The sequence below is a fragment of the Ylistrum balloti genome, unplaced genomic scaffold, assembly GCF_031769215.1.
Source record: "Ylistrum balloti isolate Yb309-2 unplaced genomic scaffold, AGI_CSIRO_Ybal_v1 Utg369808, whole genome shotgun sequence".
NCBI lineage: Eukaryota > Metazoa > Mollusca > Bivalvia > Pectinida > Pectinidae > Ylistrum > Ylistrum balloti.
Window position 1 is genome coordinate 1,804,246 of NW_026781982.1, and position 20,361 is coordinate 1,824,606.

General features: G+C 35.3%; 1 protein-coding gene across 1 annotated transcript in view; it reads left to right on the forward strand.

Annotated features, from left to right (window-relative positions):
* The window catches only part of LOC132544736 (glutamate receptor 2-like), a 59,736-nt gene that overhangs the window by 11,629 nt on the left and 27,746 nt on the right, over positions 1–20,361 (forward strand). Inside the window, exons 2-3 of the mRNA XM_060208386.1 lie at positions 18,179–18,280; positions 20,135–20,284. Coding sequence (XP_060064369.1) covers positions 18,179–18,280; positions 20,135–20,284 — 252 coding nt within the window. The remainder of the gene's footprint in view (positions 1–18,178; positions 18,281–20,134; positions 20,285–20,361) is intronic.

Genomic DNA, 20,361 nt, shown 5'->3' on the forward strand with positions numbered 1-20,361 from the left:
TGTGTATGCCAACATTATGATTTACAAAGAGCGATCTGAGAAACATTTCATTTCGACCTAATGCCTTTATGATTCATCAGCGTATCGACATTGCGACCGCTCTCCATAATGATGGCTTGTATAATCGAGTCATTCAACCCAACTACTAAACACTGTTGTACTATACGAGTCCATGTAAAAGTGCTGCGCTGTGCACGTCATGGGACAAATGGGCATTCATTTTATCCAAACGTAGAGTAATTGGACTGCCTTCGGAACTCTTCGCTTCGCAATGGATATCTAAGGTAGAATTATTTTCGGATCAATTTTCTTATTAGGTTCAATCGATACAATCGAGATGATTTGTAATTTCACTCGTACAATTGTGAAACATTCAGAAATAAAAAAAATCCGTTCTGTCAATGTCGATGTTGTGTAGAAATACTGATTGTATATCACTACACTGTCCTTATCTCAGTATCGTAAGCTTGTGTAGAAATACTGATTGTATATCACTACACTGTTCTACTCTCAGTATCGTAAGCTTGTGTAGAAATACTGATTGTATATCACTACCTTGTGTAGAAATACTGATTGTATATCACTACACTGTCCTTATCTCAGTATCGTAAGCTTGTGTAGAAATACTAATTGTATATCACTACACTGTCCTTATCTCAGTATCGTAAGCTTGTGTAGAAATACTAATTGTATATCACTATCACTACACTGTCCTAGAAATACTCAGTATCGTAAGCTTGTGTAGAAATACTGATTGTATATCACTACACTGTTCTACTCTCAGTATCGTAAGCTTGTGTAGAAATACTAATTGTATATCACTACCTTGTGTAGAAATACTGATTGTATATCACTACACTGTTCTACTCTCAGTATCGTAAGCTTGTGTAGAAATACTAATTGTATATCACTACCTTGTGTAGAAATACTGATTGTATATCACTACACTGTTCTACTCTCAGTATCGTAAGCTTGTGTAGAAATACTAATTGTATATCACTACACTGTCCTTATCTCAGTATCGTAAGCTTGTGTAGAAATACTGATTGTATATCACTACACTGTCCTTATCTCAGTATCGTAAACTTGTTGAGAGTTTCTGACTAACAACTGTACTGACCAATTTCTGTGGTAAAACTGGCCGTGATGTTACGAAGCCATCTCAATCCCCGAGGCACTTTCGACTAATTATGAACTGTCTTATAGGATGAACGGAAAATATTCCGATGAAAAGCATCAATGCGCTGATGAGTTTTATGCACAAGAGATTCCGAGCTGTATAGCATGACAAGAGGTGGGGGTCATGGCGATACGTTTTTACTGTGCTTGTATCTCTGTAGAATCATCAGTAAATACCAGCGAACAACACGACATCATGTTTACACAGTAAAAACCAAGAAAGATGTGGTTTTTATCTCTGGTTTTCATCTCTGTTTTTCATCTCTGTTTTTCCTATCTATTTCTGATTGAGGTTATTTCTTTTTAAAGCAGTGATATAACCTTTTGTGATTCGCTTTGTATATAACTAACTAGCAGCAGGATAGATCACTTTTATATAAAACAACTGATCTAATTTATGTTATAATTTCCATCCCGGTAATTGAGTCACGAATGGAGCTATGTTTTTTGGTATATTGTACAACAATGTTGTACAAACATATCTACAACATTAACAATACCATAATTTAGATATAGCTAAACAGATGGACTATAAAAATACGCCACAGGGCTGCATTGCCGTCATGATATATATATATATATATATATATATATATATATCTCGTGTTAAACGCTACTCCTTTTATACCAAACTAATAGTTCGTTCTTGATCTTATACCAATGATAATTAAACTAATCGTTTCATACCCTCTGCTTTCTCTCACATTCACTTATTTATTACCAGACATTTATGTTTATGACACGGTGTAAAAGATTTGTGATAAACAAAACAATGTAAAGTGTGTTTTTAAGCATCTTAAATTAACATTTCGTTCCAAAATTTTATAGCTTTGCAAGATGACTCCATCCAAATATAGGTTATTTGGTCGTAAATGGCATTGGAGCCACTCCTGTTGCCAACTTATGGCACGCGATCATGGAAGCTCTCGTTACTATGTATAAAGCCGAGTTATGGTCTGTTCGAACTTTCATCTTATAACCGTAGTTAAACTTCCATTAAAGCTGAAGTTTTTACTGGTTCTTTGTGATGCTGAAAAGTCATTGCCTCCTTCATGTGAAAATTAACTTCAGCTTTTCACAAAAGAACCGGGCCAACGGGACAATAGAAATGATTGTATAACAAAACATAAATGTAGGATTATATAGAGTGGAACCGCATTCATCTGATGTTATTATACATCTATTCTGCCTTTCTAGCACCCATCAGTGACGGTAGAAGTAAAAGCATGTAAACCTAAAACAACTCTAGTTTATTAAATCAGAATTTAATCCTACATTTTTTGTACATATGCGCGTTATTTTAGCAGTTGTCTACAATATTAATTTCTGAGATGTTTACGAGGTCTGCCTAAAATGAACAGATACGAAGTCCACTAGTCCTTGAAAAGTCCTAAAATGCGCAACGATTACAAAATATAATAAATCATATATTTCCAAAATATTAACGATTTTTTTTAATTTTCATCGACTGGGGGATGATTGTGAAAAAAATTGTTGATGTGTTATCTATGATGTATATACATATTGGAAATTTTATGAGTAAATTGATAGTATCGAAATGCTTTCAATCATGACTGTCGGATACAAACAATAGAAAATACCAACGCGTCAACATAGTCATAATTCAAACTCGAATTTCATGATACTAGGACAAAATAATGAACAAAATAAATATTTACATTGAGACTCCTGAAAAGTTCAAAGAGAAAAAGACCAGATGTTCCTGAAGAGTAAGCGTCTTCTGCTTCATCCACAACACCCGCCATATAAACATTGGTAAGTCCAAGTAAGTGATATCACGTTCTCGAGTGAGAAGACGGTATACAACAACGGAACAAACAGACAAACGAAGAAATAACATAATTTTCAATTAAATCACTATGACGACCGTAAACCTTCCAAGATTTCATCAACCTGCATCTTTTAAAAATCTGTGTTACGACTTTGTCCGACAGTTGACGACTTTTTGTACGAAAATCAAATTTGAACAAGCCCTTGAATATCGAATCAGCTGCGACATGTAAACACGAAAGGTTGAAAATGCAGAGATGTTTGAAAATTGTTCGTTTCAAAGTAAGAAAAGATCGAGATAAGCGGTTGATGTAGACGAGTCAGTTGCGTCTCTGATTTCTCATTCTGGTGGGTGTATACGATGGAAGTGATCAATGAATGCTTTGTTATCTAAAGACGTCATCAATTTATCTGAAGGTGAAACTAAACAACTTTGTAAGGTTTTTAGGCTAAACGTACTCAGTACGCATAGCCTATTGCTACGGCCTTTCAGACAAAATTTTCCGATCCTGGCCTTCTCATTGGCTGAAATATCGAAAAGAGTTAGAGCCTTCTAGCGGCAATTTTCTGCGTAAATAATGCCACGATCTTTCAAATCGCTATTTTAAAAGCATCCAAAATTAGTTTATTATTTAACAACAATACGATTACTATATATTTAAAAAAAGAAGCATAGTGTGGTTGAACTATTGATACATTTTGAACAATATATTTTACGGAATTCTCGTTGTGAACTGTTTTGATAAGCTCTTCAATAAGGTCAGCCTTGTATAAACGTCGATACCAATCGGGAGTTTAACTTCGGTATTATATGTATATTGATGCTAGGTAAAGAGAATGGCCTCCTTTCTGACGAATGGAACGAAACTTTATAATTTTGACGTGAACATGTCGTCCTTGCGTTCTCATGTGATATGAATAACACCTTATTATCGAAAGACTATTTGTCCGCATTTCAAGACACTTTAGATGCAATACCTACATAGATAAAGAAGGTGATTAAGGTTTCAAGAATTCGTAAAGAAATCGTTATACCTTCGTATGTCATTTACCTATTTACTAATACAATTGTCTTTACCACCTATTCCGGATGTCAAGGATAGCCTGATCAACGCATACAAACTTTACAAATAAGCGCTGCTTCACGCGATAAGGTAATTGCGATAGCCAGCCGTGATCCTTCCCTGGACATTTGATACTGCTGGAATAAATGCCGTGGTACACGCGATGATTTAAGACACGAAATGAACCATACTCTACTCTTATGTAAGTAGGAACCGGAAGTCCAGGAGGAATCGTCCTGATGCCATGAACATTTGTGAGATGGACCATTAAACACAAAAGGAATATTCTACATGTTTTAAAGAGACTTTTATTTCTTGAGATGCTGGGATAAGATTTGAAATATCAACTTGTGGTAATGCATTTTTAGATCAATGATTTGCGTTCTGAAGGAAGTGCCATATGCAAAAGCACAAAATATTGGCTTTTTACTATAAAGATCTTGGATCGATAGAATACAGTTGGATGTATGGAATTGAAATGCATTAATAAAGCGATGGGAAAGCCATAAGACGTAAGAAAATGTATCCCATAAACTACTTGCATGAGGAATAAAAAGGATTGCACACGTACAATTGCATCCTCTTGTACAACAGTCTCAAGTAAAATGGGCGAATTTTCATAATGGTACATATATTTTTTCTCGACGTTAAAACGTTAGACATCACTTTTAAGGTAAACCACTCTCATGGAGAATACTACACACTTACTGTACAATAATATATTTTGGTGGAGCCCAATTTTCAATGAAACTCTAGCAAAAACCGTCTCATTGTATTGTTTCCATTTGAAGCTTTATTTATTGTGTTTTATATTCGTTGTTATATCACGCGCACATCCCCAAAAATAGACAACGAACATTTCTACACAACAAGCACAATATGTTATGAACAGTTTAACATTTATGGATTCCCTGGGTTAGTCATCATATTAACCATGTCTTCGTCGTCCTTTCTAAAGCCTGTTTTGATGTTCACAGTCCTACATGAATGATCTACCTAAGTGAGACACCGGCGACAACACCATAGTTGTCGATATCCTTGTTACCAGTTACCTGTGGCTGATGTCCGAGTTCCGACATCGATGTTCAGGAGACATCATTGTTACCAGTTACCTGTGGCTGATATCAGAGTTCCGACATAGATGTCCAGGAGACATCCTTGTTACCAGTTACCTGTGGCTGATGTCAGAAGTCCAACATAGATGTCCAGGAGACATCCTTGTTACCAGTTACCTGTGGCTGATGTCAGAAATCCAACATAGATGTTCAGGAGACATCCTTGTTACCAGTTACCTGTGGCTGATGTCAGAAATCCAACATAGATGTTCAGGAGACATCCTTGTTACCAGTTACTTGTGGCTGATGTCAGAAGTCCAACATAGATGCCCAGGAGACATCCTTGTTACCAGTTACTTGTGGCTGATGTCAGAAATCCAACATAGATGTTCAGGAGACATCCTTGTTACCAGTTACCTGTGGCTGATGTCAGAGTTCCAACATAGATGTTCAGGAGACATCCTTGTTACCAGTTACCTGGGGCTGATGTCAGAGTTCCAACATAGATGTTCAGGAGACATCCTTGTTACCAGTTACCTGTGGCTGATGTCAGAGTTCCAACATAGATGTTCAGGAGACATCCTTGTTACCAGTTACCTGGGGCTGATGTCAGAGTTCCAACATAGATGTTCAGGAGACATCCTTGTTACCAGTTACCTGGGGCTGATGTCAGAGTTCCAACATAGATGTTCAGGAGACATCCTTGTTACCAGTTACCTGTGGCTGATGTTCAGGAGACAGGGATAAGTTGATTTAATTACATTGTACTGATTTATTGGAACTCCGGCATTGACTATACAAGGATGTTCTGAGTATCGATCGCAAACATTTCACGAACATATTACAGCAGTACATGCTATGGGTGAGGATTACTATATTAGCTACATACAAAATCTACATTTCACGAATTCATTACAGCATGCTTCGATAGGATTAAGATTATTGTATGAAGCTACATACGTAAAGTTCCTGTCTCATAGTGTGCTCTTCCACACACTAAAATGTATGATCAAATCTAACAATGTGCTCCTCCACACACTAAAATGTATGATCAAATCTAACAATGTGCTCCTCCACACACTAAAATGTATGATCAAATCTAACAATGTGCTCCTCCACACACTAAAATGTATGATCAGATCTAACAGTGCGCTGTTATCACCTATTTACCCTTTTATTATGCGGATGTTTAAATATAACTTTTACCAAGTATTACTTCGTAACACAATGTAAAATGTTCGTCTCATCGACCTGGAGGTCTAAAATTGTGAAGATCTCTGGTACCACAGTCAAGCCTCGTTATTTCGAACTTGTATAAAAATGAAGCGTTTAATTCGAACCCTTTGGTCGGTCCCTGTCTAACTTTACACAAAACATTCAAACTCACTTCATTCGAATGCTCTGTTACCTTAAAGTTTCCCCAAGGTCCAATCGAGTTCGAGATAAAGAAGTTCGTATGTACATATATTTAGTAAAATCTTCGTCTTATAGTATGAAGATCGTTTTTGAAAATATATTTGCTCTGTCACATCTCCGTCATATAGTCTGAAACTCTTGGTTGCTTAATCTCAGATTTACACCCTGATAATTACGTTGATTAATCTCAGATTTACACTCTGATGATCAGGTTGATTAATCCCAGTTTTACTCTCTGATGATCAGGTTGATTAATCCCAGTTTTACACCCTGATGATTAGGTTGATTAATCTCAGATTTACACCTAGATGATCAGGTTGATTAATCCCAGTTTTACACTCTGATGATTAGGTTGATTAATCTCAGTTTTACACCCTGATGGTCAGGTTGATTAATCTCAGATTTACACCCTGATGATCAGGTTGATTAATCCCAGTTTTACACCCTGATGATTAGGTTGATTAATCTCAGTTTTACACCCTGATGGTCAGGTTGATTAATCTCAATTTTACACTCTGATGATCAGGTTGATTAATCTCAATTTTACACTCTGATGATAAGGTTGATTAATCTCAATTTTACACTCTGATGATAAGGTTGATTAATCTCAGTTTTACACCCTGATGATTAGGTTGATTAATCTCAGATTTACACCCTGAGTAATCCCAGACTCTCTGATGATCTGGGGCTGATGTCCCAGTTTTACACCCTGATGATCAGCTTGTTACCAGTTACCTGGGGCTGATGTCAGAGTTCCAACATAGATGCCCAGGAGACATCCTTGTTACCAGTTACCTGGGGCTGATGTCAGAGTTCCAACATAGATGTTCAGGAGACATCCTTGTTACCAGTTACCTGTGGCTGATGTCAGAAGTCCAACATAGATGTTCAGGAGACATCCTTGTTACCAGTTACCTGTGGCTGATGTCAGAAGTCCAACATAGATGTTCAGGAGACATCCTTGTTACCAGTTACCTGTGGCTGATGTCAGAGTTCCAACATAGATGTTCAGGAGACATCCTTGTTACCAGTTACCTGTGGCTGATGTTCAGGAGACAGGGATAAGTTGATTTAATTACATTGTACTGATTCAGGTTGATTAATGTCATTTTACACCCTGATGATCAGGTTGATTGATCTCAATTTTACACTCTGATGACATGATTAAGCAGTTTTACACCCTGATGATCAAGTTGATTAATGTCATTTTACACCCTGAAAATCAGGTTGATTTCTCAGTTTTACACCCTGATGATCAGGTTGGTCAGTTTTACACCCTGATGATCAAGTTGATTAATGTGTTTTACACACTAAAATGTATGATCAAATCTAACAATGTGCTCCTCCACACACTAAAATATTGATCAAATCTAACAATGTGCTCCTCCACACACTATGAAATGTTGATTAAATCTAACAAGTTTCCACACACTATGAAGGTTGATTAATGTCAGTTTTACACTTGATGATCAGGTTGATTAATCACCTATTTACCCTTTGATGATCAGGTTGATTAATATAACTTTTACCAAGTATTAGGTTGTAACACAATGTAAAATGATCAGGTTGATTAATGGAGTTTTACAATTGATGATCAGGTTGATTACCACGATTTACACCCTGATGATCGAACTTGTATAAAAATGAAGCGTTTTTAACTCTGATGATCAGGTTGATTAACTTTACACAAAACATTCAAACTCACTTCATTCGATGCTCTGTTACCTTAAAGTTTCCCCTGATGAAGGTTGATTAATCTCAGATTTACACCCTGATGTACATATATTTAGTAAAATTTACACCCTGATGATCAGTTATGAAGTCGTTTTTACAAATATATTAGGTTGTCACATCTCCGTTTACACCCTGATGACTCAGGTTGATTAATCTCAGTTTTACACCCTGATGGTCAGGTTGATTAATCTCAATTTTACACTCTGATGATCAGGTTGATTAATCTCAATTTTACACTCTGATGATCAGGTTGATTAATGTCAGTTTTACACCCTGATGATCAGGTTGATTAATCTCAATTTTACACTCTGATAAATAGGTTGATTAATCTCAATTTTACACCCTCATGATAAGGTTGATTACTCTCAATTTTACACCCTGATGGTCAGGTTGATTAATGTCAATTTTACACCCTGATGATCAGGTTGATTAATCTCAATTTTACACTCTGATGATTAGGTTGATTAATCTCAGTTTTACACCCTGATGATCAAGTTGATTAATGTCAGTTTTACACCCTGATGATCAGGTTGATTAATCTCAGTTTTACACCCTGATGATCAAGTTGATTAATCTCAGTTTTACACCCTGATGATCAAGTTGATTAATGTCAGTTTTATACCCTGATGATTAGGTTGATTAATGTCAGTTTTACACCCTGATAATTACGTTGATTAATGTCAGTTTTACACCCTGATGATTAGGTTGATTAATGTCAGTTTTACACCCTGATGATTAGGTTGATTAATGTCAGTTTTACACCTTGATGATCAGGTTGATTAATCTCAGATTTACACCTTGATGATCAGGTTGATTAATGTCAGTTTTACACCCTGATGATTAGGTTGATTAATCTCAGATTTACACCTAGATGATCAGGTTGATTAATGTCAGTTTTACACTCTGATGATCAGGTTGATTAATCTCAGATTTACACCTTGATGATTAGGTTGATTAATGTCAGTTTTACACCCTGATGATCAGGTTGATTAATCTCAGATTTACACCCTGATGATCAGGTTGATTAATGTCAGTTTTACACTCTGATGATCAGGTTGATTAATCTCAGATTTACACCCTGATGATCAGGTTGATTAATGTCAGTTTTACACTCTGATGATCAGGTTGATTAATGTCAGTTTTACACCCTGATGATTAGGTTGATTAATCTCAGATTTACACCCTGATGATCAGGTTGATTAATCTCAGATTTACACCCTGATGATCAGGTTGATTAATCTCAGATTTACACCCTGATGATCAGGTTGATTAATCTCAGATTTACACCCTGATGATCAGGTTGATTAATGTCAGTTTTACACCCTGATGATCAGGTTGATTAATCTCATATTTACACCCTGATGATCAGGTTGATTAATCTCATATTTACACCCTGATGATCAGGTTGATTAATGTCAGTTTTACACTCTGATGATCAGGTTGATTAATCTCAGATTTACACCTTGATGATTAGGTTGATTAATCTCAGATTTACACCTAGATGATCAGGTTGATTAATGTCAGTTTTACACTCTGATGATCAGGTTGATTAATCTCAGATTTACACCCTGATGATCAGGTTGATTAATGTCAGTTTTACACCCTGATGATTAGGTTGATTAATCACAGTTTTACACCTAGATGATCAGGTTGATTAATCTCAGATTTACACCCTGATGATCAGGTTGATTAATCTCAGATTTACACCCTGATGATCAGGTTGATTAATGTCAGATTTACACGTTGATAAAGGTTATAGCCTATAAATGACAGAGTTGTGCAGGCTTAGCGCAATACGGTTGTTTACCCGGAAGGCTCTGTCATTTATAACGACCGTATATGCCATATCACGACATTATGTAGTCATAATTACAAATGTTCGACTAAATACACAACATTCGTTTGGCAAAATGCATATGGCTTCTCATGCAACAGTATGCATTTGTTATCAAAACTGTGAAGGGGTATTTCTTGTTTTGTGTTAGTATTTGACATTTGTCTTTGTATGTAAAAGACATTCAGAATACAATTTGTACATCTCTCATTGTCCGTTATTTCTCCAGATATTCTATGTAATTAGTGTAAAAGGAATTCATTGTATTATAGAAATGGTCGTAATTCTGAACGACAATTTACGATCGCTAACTATACTATAATCTACTGCTTGATCTCCGGTCGGCCATGCTTTATTGTTATGGTTACATATTTATGGTTGGAACTCTTCAGATCGTCTTGAATTCCTGTAAGTGTGTATAGCGTATTGTCTGGCATGTAACAATAATTGAACTTTATATAATTGTAAGTGATCGAACATTGCGTGCAGCTATCGTGATTCTTAATGTACGGTTGACTTAGGTCGATGGCTGTTACCATACAGAACGAGAGAACAGAAGGTCGCTACAGACAGTATTTGTATGACTCTAGAGAATCCTTTTGTAGACATCAATTTTGACAACATGAAATTTAGGAAACACAAATGTATTTGAAATAGGATAATTATCTCCAACAATAATAATGGAAGGTTTGAATGGTTTGTGACTTGTACATCAGGTTACATTTGTTAATGGTAATGCACTGACGAGCAAGCACCAGTCAACATTCATCATCTGTACTTTTATTTCGCTTTCTTGCATGTAGCTTTGCTCCTCATTGAACGTGCGTCTGGACTGTTGAAGGTATTTACCGAACTGTAGTCCGTAAGATATTGATCAACTTGTATATCAACTAATGCATTTACTCTAAAGTACTTTTGAGTTCTTAGATGGTCTTTCTTTCATGTCGTTTGGTCCCTACTACCACGGTTATCATTTTGATAACCTGGAATTAATTTAACGTAGAATTATATCTCAGGCATCATTCATGAAAACAGACAAACACCCGTCCAGAAAAACTCTGGTGAATGAAAGAAGGTTGCTTATCCATCAGACACACCTCTGGTCATATTCACAATTGCTGTTATACTGATAGCTGTACATTAACACCCGTTCCCCCCCCCCCCATAACACCGATTTTGAATAAGATTTACAGGTTTGTTATTTTCCCTTTTTAAGATTGTCCTTTTTCATCTGTCAGGGTTGGAGCCCTGTGGTTAGCCTTCATGTTAAGAAAATGTGTCCTCACACAGGAGGGGTCTCACACTCCACACATTCCATATACATTCCAACAAAACAACATTCACACCGAAATAGTTCACAAACATCTTTAACTATTAATTCAAATATATTTTCAAAAGACACATAAACAACATGAAGAGAAAGGTGTTGTGCTACCCACATAAGGGAGATAACCATCATGTTTAGAAGTCGTTATTATCTAGTCTTTCGTTAATAAAAAATCGCTGTCGTTTCAAATCTCTCCGTTTCTCTTGCTGCTGGTATCAGCCACAATCCATGATCTCTTCCTTTGATGTAATTTGTTTTAAGGCCAATAGGTAAAAGTTGTAATTGATACTATCTGTTCACGTTTCAGTACCAGCTGCTCCAGATATATGCCACCTGTAAGGGTGATACACATTAGCGTACGTATGTTGAGGAGCCTGTATAACAAAAAAACATGGCAACTGTTGAATAGTTAACATGCAGAATTAGAATATTAGTGCCTCTGCGTCCAATTCAACGCGTTAAAACAAATTTGTTTTCTAAAAACACACACACCAACCCAAAAAGTAATCAATTTTAAAAGACGTAGCTATCCGAACAGACTAAATTAACTATTGTCATTAAGGAAATACGGGAAGCTGGGCTCTGTTGTCAGAGATTCGATTGTAATTTGCTAGACAAGTTATACAAGGACACGGTCATTATTGGCCTGTAACCAAGTAATGGTAAACACACATTAAAACGACATTCTGCTCATTGAAACGTAAACCACCAAGATAGATTACATAGGTCTGAACACCATGCATGTTTTGTTAAACGGATGTAAGAGGGTAATCCATTTATATAATGGTACGACTGTTCCTTAAAGGCCTTTATTATTTCGGTGAATTTAGCAGGGGATAGTAGGGTATTTTTCAATATGATGTTTCAGTTGATAAGTAACAGTAGGGTATTTTTCAATATGATGTTTCAGTTGATAAGTAACAGTAGGGTATTTTTCAATATGATGTTTCAGTTGATAAGTAACAGTAGGGTATTTTTCAATATGATGTTTCAGTTGATAAGTAACAGTAGGGTATTTTTCAATATGATGTTTCAGTTGATAAGTAACAGTAGGGTATTTTTCAATATGATTTTCAGTTGATAAGTAACAGTAGGGTATTTTTCAATATGATGTTTCAGTTGATAAGTAACAGTAGGGTATTTTTCAATATGATGTTTCAGTTGATAAGTAACAGTAGGGTATTTTTCAATATGATGTTTCAGTTGATAAGTAACAGTAGGGTATTTTTCAACGTGATGTTTCAGTTGATAAGTAACAGTAGGGTATTTTTCAATATGATGTTTCAGTTGATAAGTAACAGTAGGGTATTTTTCAATATGATGTTTCAGTTGATAAGTAACAGTAGGGTATTTTTCAATATGATGTTTCAGTTGATAAGTAACAGTAGGGTATTTTTCAATATGATGTTTCAGTTGATAAGTAACAGTAGGGTATTTTTCAACGTGATGTTTCAGTTGATAAGTAACAGTAGGGTATTTTTCAATATGATGTTTCAGTTGATAAGTAACAGTAGGGTATTTTTCAATATGATTTTCAGTTGATAAGTAACAGTAGGGTATTTTTCAATATGATTTTCAGTTGATAAGTAACAGTAGGGTATTTTTCAACGTGATGTTTCAGTTGATAAGTAACAGTAGGGTATTTTTCAATATGATGTTTCAGTTGATAAGTAACAGTAGGGTATTTTTCAATATGATGTTTCAGTTGATAAGTAAAAGTAGGGTATTTTTCAATAGGATTTTCAAGTGTTAAGTAACAGTAGAGTATTTTTCAATATGAGGTTTCGTAACAGTAGAGTATTTTTCAATATGATGTTTCAGTTGATAAGTATCAGTAGGGTATTTTTCAATAGGATTTTCAAGTGGATAAAGTAGAAGAATGATATTTTGCAGTATGATGTTTGAAAGGATTTAGGTAGAAAAAGGATATTTTTCAATATCATGTTTCAAGGGATAAGTAGAAGAAGGATATTTTTCAATGTAATGTATCAGTTGATAAATAGCAGTGGGACACTTTATGCGTGATCGTTAAGACAGTTACAGTTTTGTCAATAGATTGGATTTTCATAACATAACATTCTCGTTAACTGATTTCAATTTATTTAATTAGACTAGAAACTCTATCATTATGTTTCCAGTGGAAATACTTAAATCAAGGAAAGTAAGAGAATAATGGCGAAAAGCTTTTTCAATTATCAGGACATGAAAGTGTCCAAAGCCATCCACAGACGTAAGCTATGTTGTCTCACAAATCTATATTCATCAACAAAGTACGCCTACTTATTTTGAACTCAATGAACTAAAGCAAATAGTCCATGTGTTTCTGTGTATAACTATTCCTCTGTTATTGTTCTCTACTCAGCTCACTCTAATGATATTCAAATCAAGATTTCTAGTTCATCTGAACTTCATTCAGTCTGATTGTACCTTATTTCCTAACTTGCATGTACTAACTAGAAACTCAACATTATATTTTCTTATTTCACCTGAACATACGTTACCTGCACTCTTCGACCCATCTGTACTTAGTCTCAACTGGTTTGTACATGTCCACAAATCACATTTACTTGCCGACAACTTCTCTTTGTTTCTGCAGGCATACACTGCACGTGGAAGTAGCCGATTTCTTAAAATGCTACGTAAGCATTCTTGCGTACATTTCATAGCCAAAACTCAATAGATACAACAATAAAACACTTACCCTTGTCAATTATCAAACATCTTTCCGCCAAAATTTATTTTCAATTTTAACTCTAACGATGTTTTATGATAGGAGAGGGTTGACTGATATAGTATAACTTCTTTTCAGAGAATGGAACTCTGACCTCCATAGTGAATTGTCTGCTACCACCAATAATCTCCTTACCACTGATGTTCTTGGTGCTTGATGCTCAGTCTATACTCAACTGTACTTGATCATAGCCAGTATTTGTTTAACTGTTTTACAAAAACAGACTCTCACATGTCTGTTAAAGTAATATAAGCCTAGAAATGTACGAATTCGTATCACTATCAAACTATATACCTTCCCTACCTGAAATGCTTACCACTTTTAAAATATGACACTCGATTACCAAAACTCAAAAAGTCTTTCTTCATGTCCAGATCTCTTATTGACTGACCTAAAGCAATGCTTTATTCATTTCCATATTCCTTATTGACTAATCCAAAGATTTTTTTCTTCTAGTCAAGATTCCTTATGGGCTGTCCTAAACCTTTGCTTTCTTCATGACAAGGTGTCTTATTGACTTACCTAAAGCAATGCTTTATTCATTTCCAGATTCCTTACTGACTCATCCAAAGCTTTTTTGCTTCTAGTCAAGATTCCTTATGGGCTGTCCCAAACCTTTGCTTTCTTTCTTCATGTCCTAAAGCAATGCTTTGTCTTTTGGACTCATCCAAACTTATGGGCTGTGATGTCCAGGTGTCCCAAAGCATTAATTTCTTCATGTCCGGGTGTCTTTTGGACTGACCCAAAGCATTGCTTTCTTCATGTCCAGGTGTCTTTTGGACTGACCCAAAGCATTGCTTTCTTCATGTCCAGATGTCTTTTGGACTGGTCCAAAGACTTACATACTGCATGTTGAGTGTCCATTTTCATTTATCCAAAACAAGCAATTTTTTTCTCTCTTCATGTTGTTAGCTGACATGTATTTGTATCTGGCCAATACTTTGCAGACATTAAGACCTATTCAAATTTGACGAAGTGTGAAGGTGGCAGGATTGATGGGATTCATATGGAAATATGATGTGTTCTTTTGTAATATGTACAATAAGCTTTTACCAACTTCTGATTCGCTGGATTAGCATGGCGCTATGATCACAAAGGCGACATGCTATAAAATTCTATATGCATGTTTACGGGTCTTTAGATGTCTGAAAATGGGGTCAATTTTATGAGAAAATATAATTCACCAGATTCAAATACAGTCTTTTATTGTGAAAATAATCACTAAACGATTACAGAATGTATAATTAATATTTTTTAGCTTTGGAAAAAACCTGAAAACAGTACTTTCAGGTCATGAAGCATATTGGGAAGACAATAGACAAACCCAAGATAGGGACTGAGAAGACACTGAAAAACAAGGTCATGTTTCCTCAAAGATCAGTTAGAGTTAGTTAGTAGATAGTGAAAAAAGCACGACCCAGACCAATAAAGGCAAAATTAACACTCAACATATATCGACCTGGCATGTCCCAACATATTTACGGATGTTAAAAAATGTTACCAATCTTGTCTGATTCGTTTTGCATATTATCACAGGCCACTAGGCATTACAAACCAGCACTGTAACAACCGGGGCCAGAGGCATTGAGGAATGTCTAAGAGAATCTTTATCACATGACATCATCACTTTTTACATTGTGATATCATCAGTTTGTGTGTATCACGTTCTCAGGAATTCGTCTTAGTATCTGTTAAAATATTCACGAAGTTTATGTTTTTGAAATTCATGCAATCAGAAACCTATGTCAATCTGACAAATGATAACACATATAAGCACATTTATAAAATACATAGGAAGATTGTAAAAAAAAAAGTCCTACAAGTGAATAACACATTTCTTCACAATTTAGAATTAGGTACAATGGTGTTAAACAATCGAATAAAATTAATCAAACAGCTGTTTTATTCTTCTGAACTTTTCGGTAATGCTAAGAGACTACATTTTAAAACATAGGAGTCTAATGAGGAAAATACAGTGAGATTGAAAGAAAAAAAAAAAAAAAAAACGGAAAGATGGGAAGTTGTTCTAGCCGCATAATTCAGCGAATTTTGAATTTTTAATATAAATATAGGCAAAACTGTTTCAAATTTGTACTGATCTCTGTCTCTATCCATAGTTGACAATATTTAACTATGCATTCAATATTGATAAAAGTACACAGATATTATATCAATATATATTTATTATAGTTGTATTCAGCATGCTTCTAGCAGTATTAACCAATTTTCCAGACAATCCTTTATGTAAACCTGAGTACATCCTACTCATAATGTACCATCCTCATATATATCTTGTATATTATAATTGTATCACTGCTATGTATAGTGATTACTTATATAGACCTCTATAACAAAAGTCTCCGTTTTTAACAAAGAAAAGGTCTTTAATTTCAGTTGATTGAAACGCTTCCATTTGACACGAACATTAAAAACCAAAATGGATAGACATATCAATATATATAAATCTCCTTCCCATTCTAGTTTTTGACTTCCTGGTCCAGATCATACTGACACGTTATTTTCACTCACGTGCCTTGTATATACTTACATTAATTTTTTCTAGTGCTCGTTTTCAGAAATGTGGCGACACATTAGTGTGTTAACAAGATGCTCAGGTACTTGCTCAGCTATTCTATACTGTAGACGCCTTCTACATGATAATACATTCTGTCATGCAAGCAATATGTTTTTGTCTCATGAATGGGTTTGGCGTTATATTTGGAATAAACACCTATTTTGATAGTAAGACACATTCAATGTATGGGCGTTGGAATGATTAGAAATCCCCCTCCGAAATATCATACTTAAGGGAAAAATATCAGCATATTGAATTAGCGTATTATAAATGATTGATTATATATATATATATCTGTATGTATATTAATTCTTAGGTCCACAATTCATGGTCTTTTTAGAGCAATCCTAGCATTACAAATCCTTTAACCAATCGTCAACTTAAAATTGATGTGTTCCGTCTCAGAGATCTCAAAATAAAGGGCACGAGAGACATTAGAATTTGTGTTGTATTTCCAAAGGGGTAATCACACTGTGTCAGTAATCAGACAACCCGCGAGCTTACAGGCGTCTAATCACTTTGACACCGGGTTTGTAAAATTAAAGTACAACCATCTACATGTAAACTGTCCAGCATCTCTCACACACCGTACAAATATGCTGGCTTTACAGATTGCTTTCGGTGCTGTGCAGCGGATTGAGATTTACACGTGATGTATAGAATACGGAATCACGGGCGACATTGCTAGCACTCGTGATAATCTTGTATTCCCAGGAAAGGCAGTTCTGTTTCTGTACACAGATTGTTCGTGTGTTTTCCGTGTTTAACTTGAACTGAGCACAGCTATAGTTTGTGTTATGGGAAAAAAGGTAATGTGATGGAAACACGCACAATAACATTATAATTTGATTACAATGCGCTAATTTACTTTTCCAGAAGGAATACTCAGATGAGTTGAAATAAAACAGACACACACATTTGAATTTGATATATCTTAACTGTTCTTTATCTCTTAGCCATCATTGATTAGGGTTTGGAACGTATTATGAGGTAAGACACTTTAAAAAGACATTTGTACCAAAGTCTCTGATGACAGGTTTGTACTAAAGACGCAAATGTGAATGGAACATCTCGCAACAAATTTAGAACACAATATAGCCTAGTATATTAAACAAGACTACATCCTACAGCTGCTTCGTCTTTCCAGGACTTGTCAGTGAAGCTGATGGCCTTAAAGCCTTGTAGGCGACTGAAGGAAATCAAAATGGGTAAAAATACAATGTAAATGTCAAATATCAAATTCATACTTTTCAATATTTAATTATTTTGGAAGACACCTAGTACTTGTAGATTCAAAACCATTCCACAATCCGAATGATTTCATTCTCATTGATAACCAGGTGTAATTAGTTTAGCCAAAACAATACATAAAACGGTAGAGATATGGTTACAGTTTTGTAATTGCTGTTTGATAAAATTAAGTAAATTCAAACAATATTCCTAACTAAAAAAAAAACATATTTTCTTTTTAGATGATGGCTTTAACATTTACCAAGACAAGCATCGATTACGGCATATCCGTGCGGTCAATAACACAACAAATATGCCTGGCGGTCCATTGACGCTTCCTATAGGTAAGTACGAGAAATATCCCTACACTAATACATGCATAAATAGTGATTATCAAAAGAATATACAACCTAAGAACTGTAATTAACACAAATTATATTAGTTTCATTTTACAGACCATCATTATCAGATGGAGGGCTAATTAAATCGTTCTTCGCCCGTCTGTTCACAGCTGTCACCTTTGATTTTTACTATGAATATTTGTTATCGCTATCTCTAGAGATATTCAGAATGATTTATATATAGAAATATGGATTCCCCCCCACCCTTGGTCCTACTGGTTGTGCTCGTTTGATTCAGAAAAAGCAAAATGACCAACAAATTACCATCTTTGATTTGGCTGTTAAATATTATCAATGCTATTTCTTCAGAGAAATGTTCAAGTTTCGTTTCATATATTCAAGAGCAAATAGAGAATGACAACAACAGAAGTAAAAGAATCGTATCTGATAAGGAACAAGTAAAGATCACACAAAATCACCCTAAGATCTCTTGTTCTACCTCGTTCACTCATGAATTCTGAAGACAAAATCCCACTGAGATCGCTTAATCTACCTTGTTTAACCATGAATTCTGAAGACAAAATCCCACTGAAATCGCTTCTTCTACCTTGTTTAACCATGAATTCTGAAGACAAAATCCCACTGAAATCGCTTCTTCTACCTTGTTTAACCATGAATTCTGTAGACAAAATCCCACTGAAATCGCTTGTTCTACTTTGTTAACCCATGAATTCTGAAGGCAAATCCCTTTGAAATCTCTCGTTCGTCCTAGTTAATTAATGCAATCTGAAGACAAAATCCCTCCTGGTTGAATTCTGAAGACAAATTTACGCCGAGACTCTTTAAAGAGATATAACGCATGCCTTGAAACGATCTTTGGAAATTGTTTATGACGCAGATTACCCGTATCACGCCTTGATCTGACTATACAATAGGTGCTGACCATTTTTTGTGATTTACATACTGAAATATCGACCGTTTGAAACAGGTCATACCATGTCTGCCTTATGTGTGTCATCGGCTCTCAACTGAATGCTACGTTGCATTAAAACCAATTATGGCTGGAATACCGACAGCACGTGTTCCCAATATCTTTGGGAGGGAAAGGTGTTAGTCTTGGCTAACAGAGGAAAATATATGTCGTCTTCCTAAACACAAAACCTAGACAAGACTAACAAATTTGTTCGGCTTCGTTTTTTAACAGAACTACGACGCCAAGAAAATGTGTAATTTAATTACTTAGCGAAGCCACAGGTTCCGATATGTCCTACAACACGTTATTTTAGCATTCAATCATTGCAATTAACGGAATCTTGTCAGAAGAGAAGGTAAAGTTTCCTACTAGAATTTATATCATACATGTAGACCCTCCTCGACATACAACAATACTGTGAAGTTATCTTTTATCGTGAGCCTTAAATTTCATTGTAAAAAGTATTTTAGTGGCTTCTGATAAATAATGAATATTCATCTTGATTTTGAAATGTTTATGAATTCTTGGAGACAAGAGAAGGTGACCAATAAATCATCGGAAAATAAAGTTCCCCCAAAAATAAACAGTTTTCAGTGTCATTGAAAGAAAACCCACTTGTTCATGACTTTTCGTATTTCCAATACGTTCTAAAGTAAATTGGTTTTTGTGTTTTACATTTTCTTTGGTATCTAAAAGTCGATTATATAAATAATTCCATAAACATATTTAATGTAATGTAATTACTGAGCACGTCATTGCGGCATATCGAACTACAGAACTTTCTTAAATTAGAAACAAATTCAATTTCATATCGATTATATGTATGAACTGTTTACACGCAATTCACACAATCTATCTTATGTTGCACTTTTCCTTTCTCACAGGGACTATTTTCAATGCTCAAGATCAACAACTCCGTTCCAGTTTCCGTTTAGCATGCGATCTATACAATCAGAGGCAGGACAAAAAATTCGAGTTGGCCTGGTCTACTAAAACTATTGAAGTTGCTGACAATTTCCAACTCGCTACAGCTCGTAAGTACCAATAAACAACACTTACATACATGATTGCACCTGACATGTTTAACATTTCTTTTAGGGTCGAGTGTACT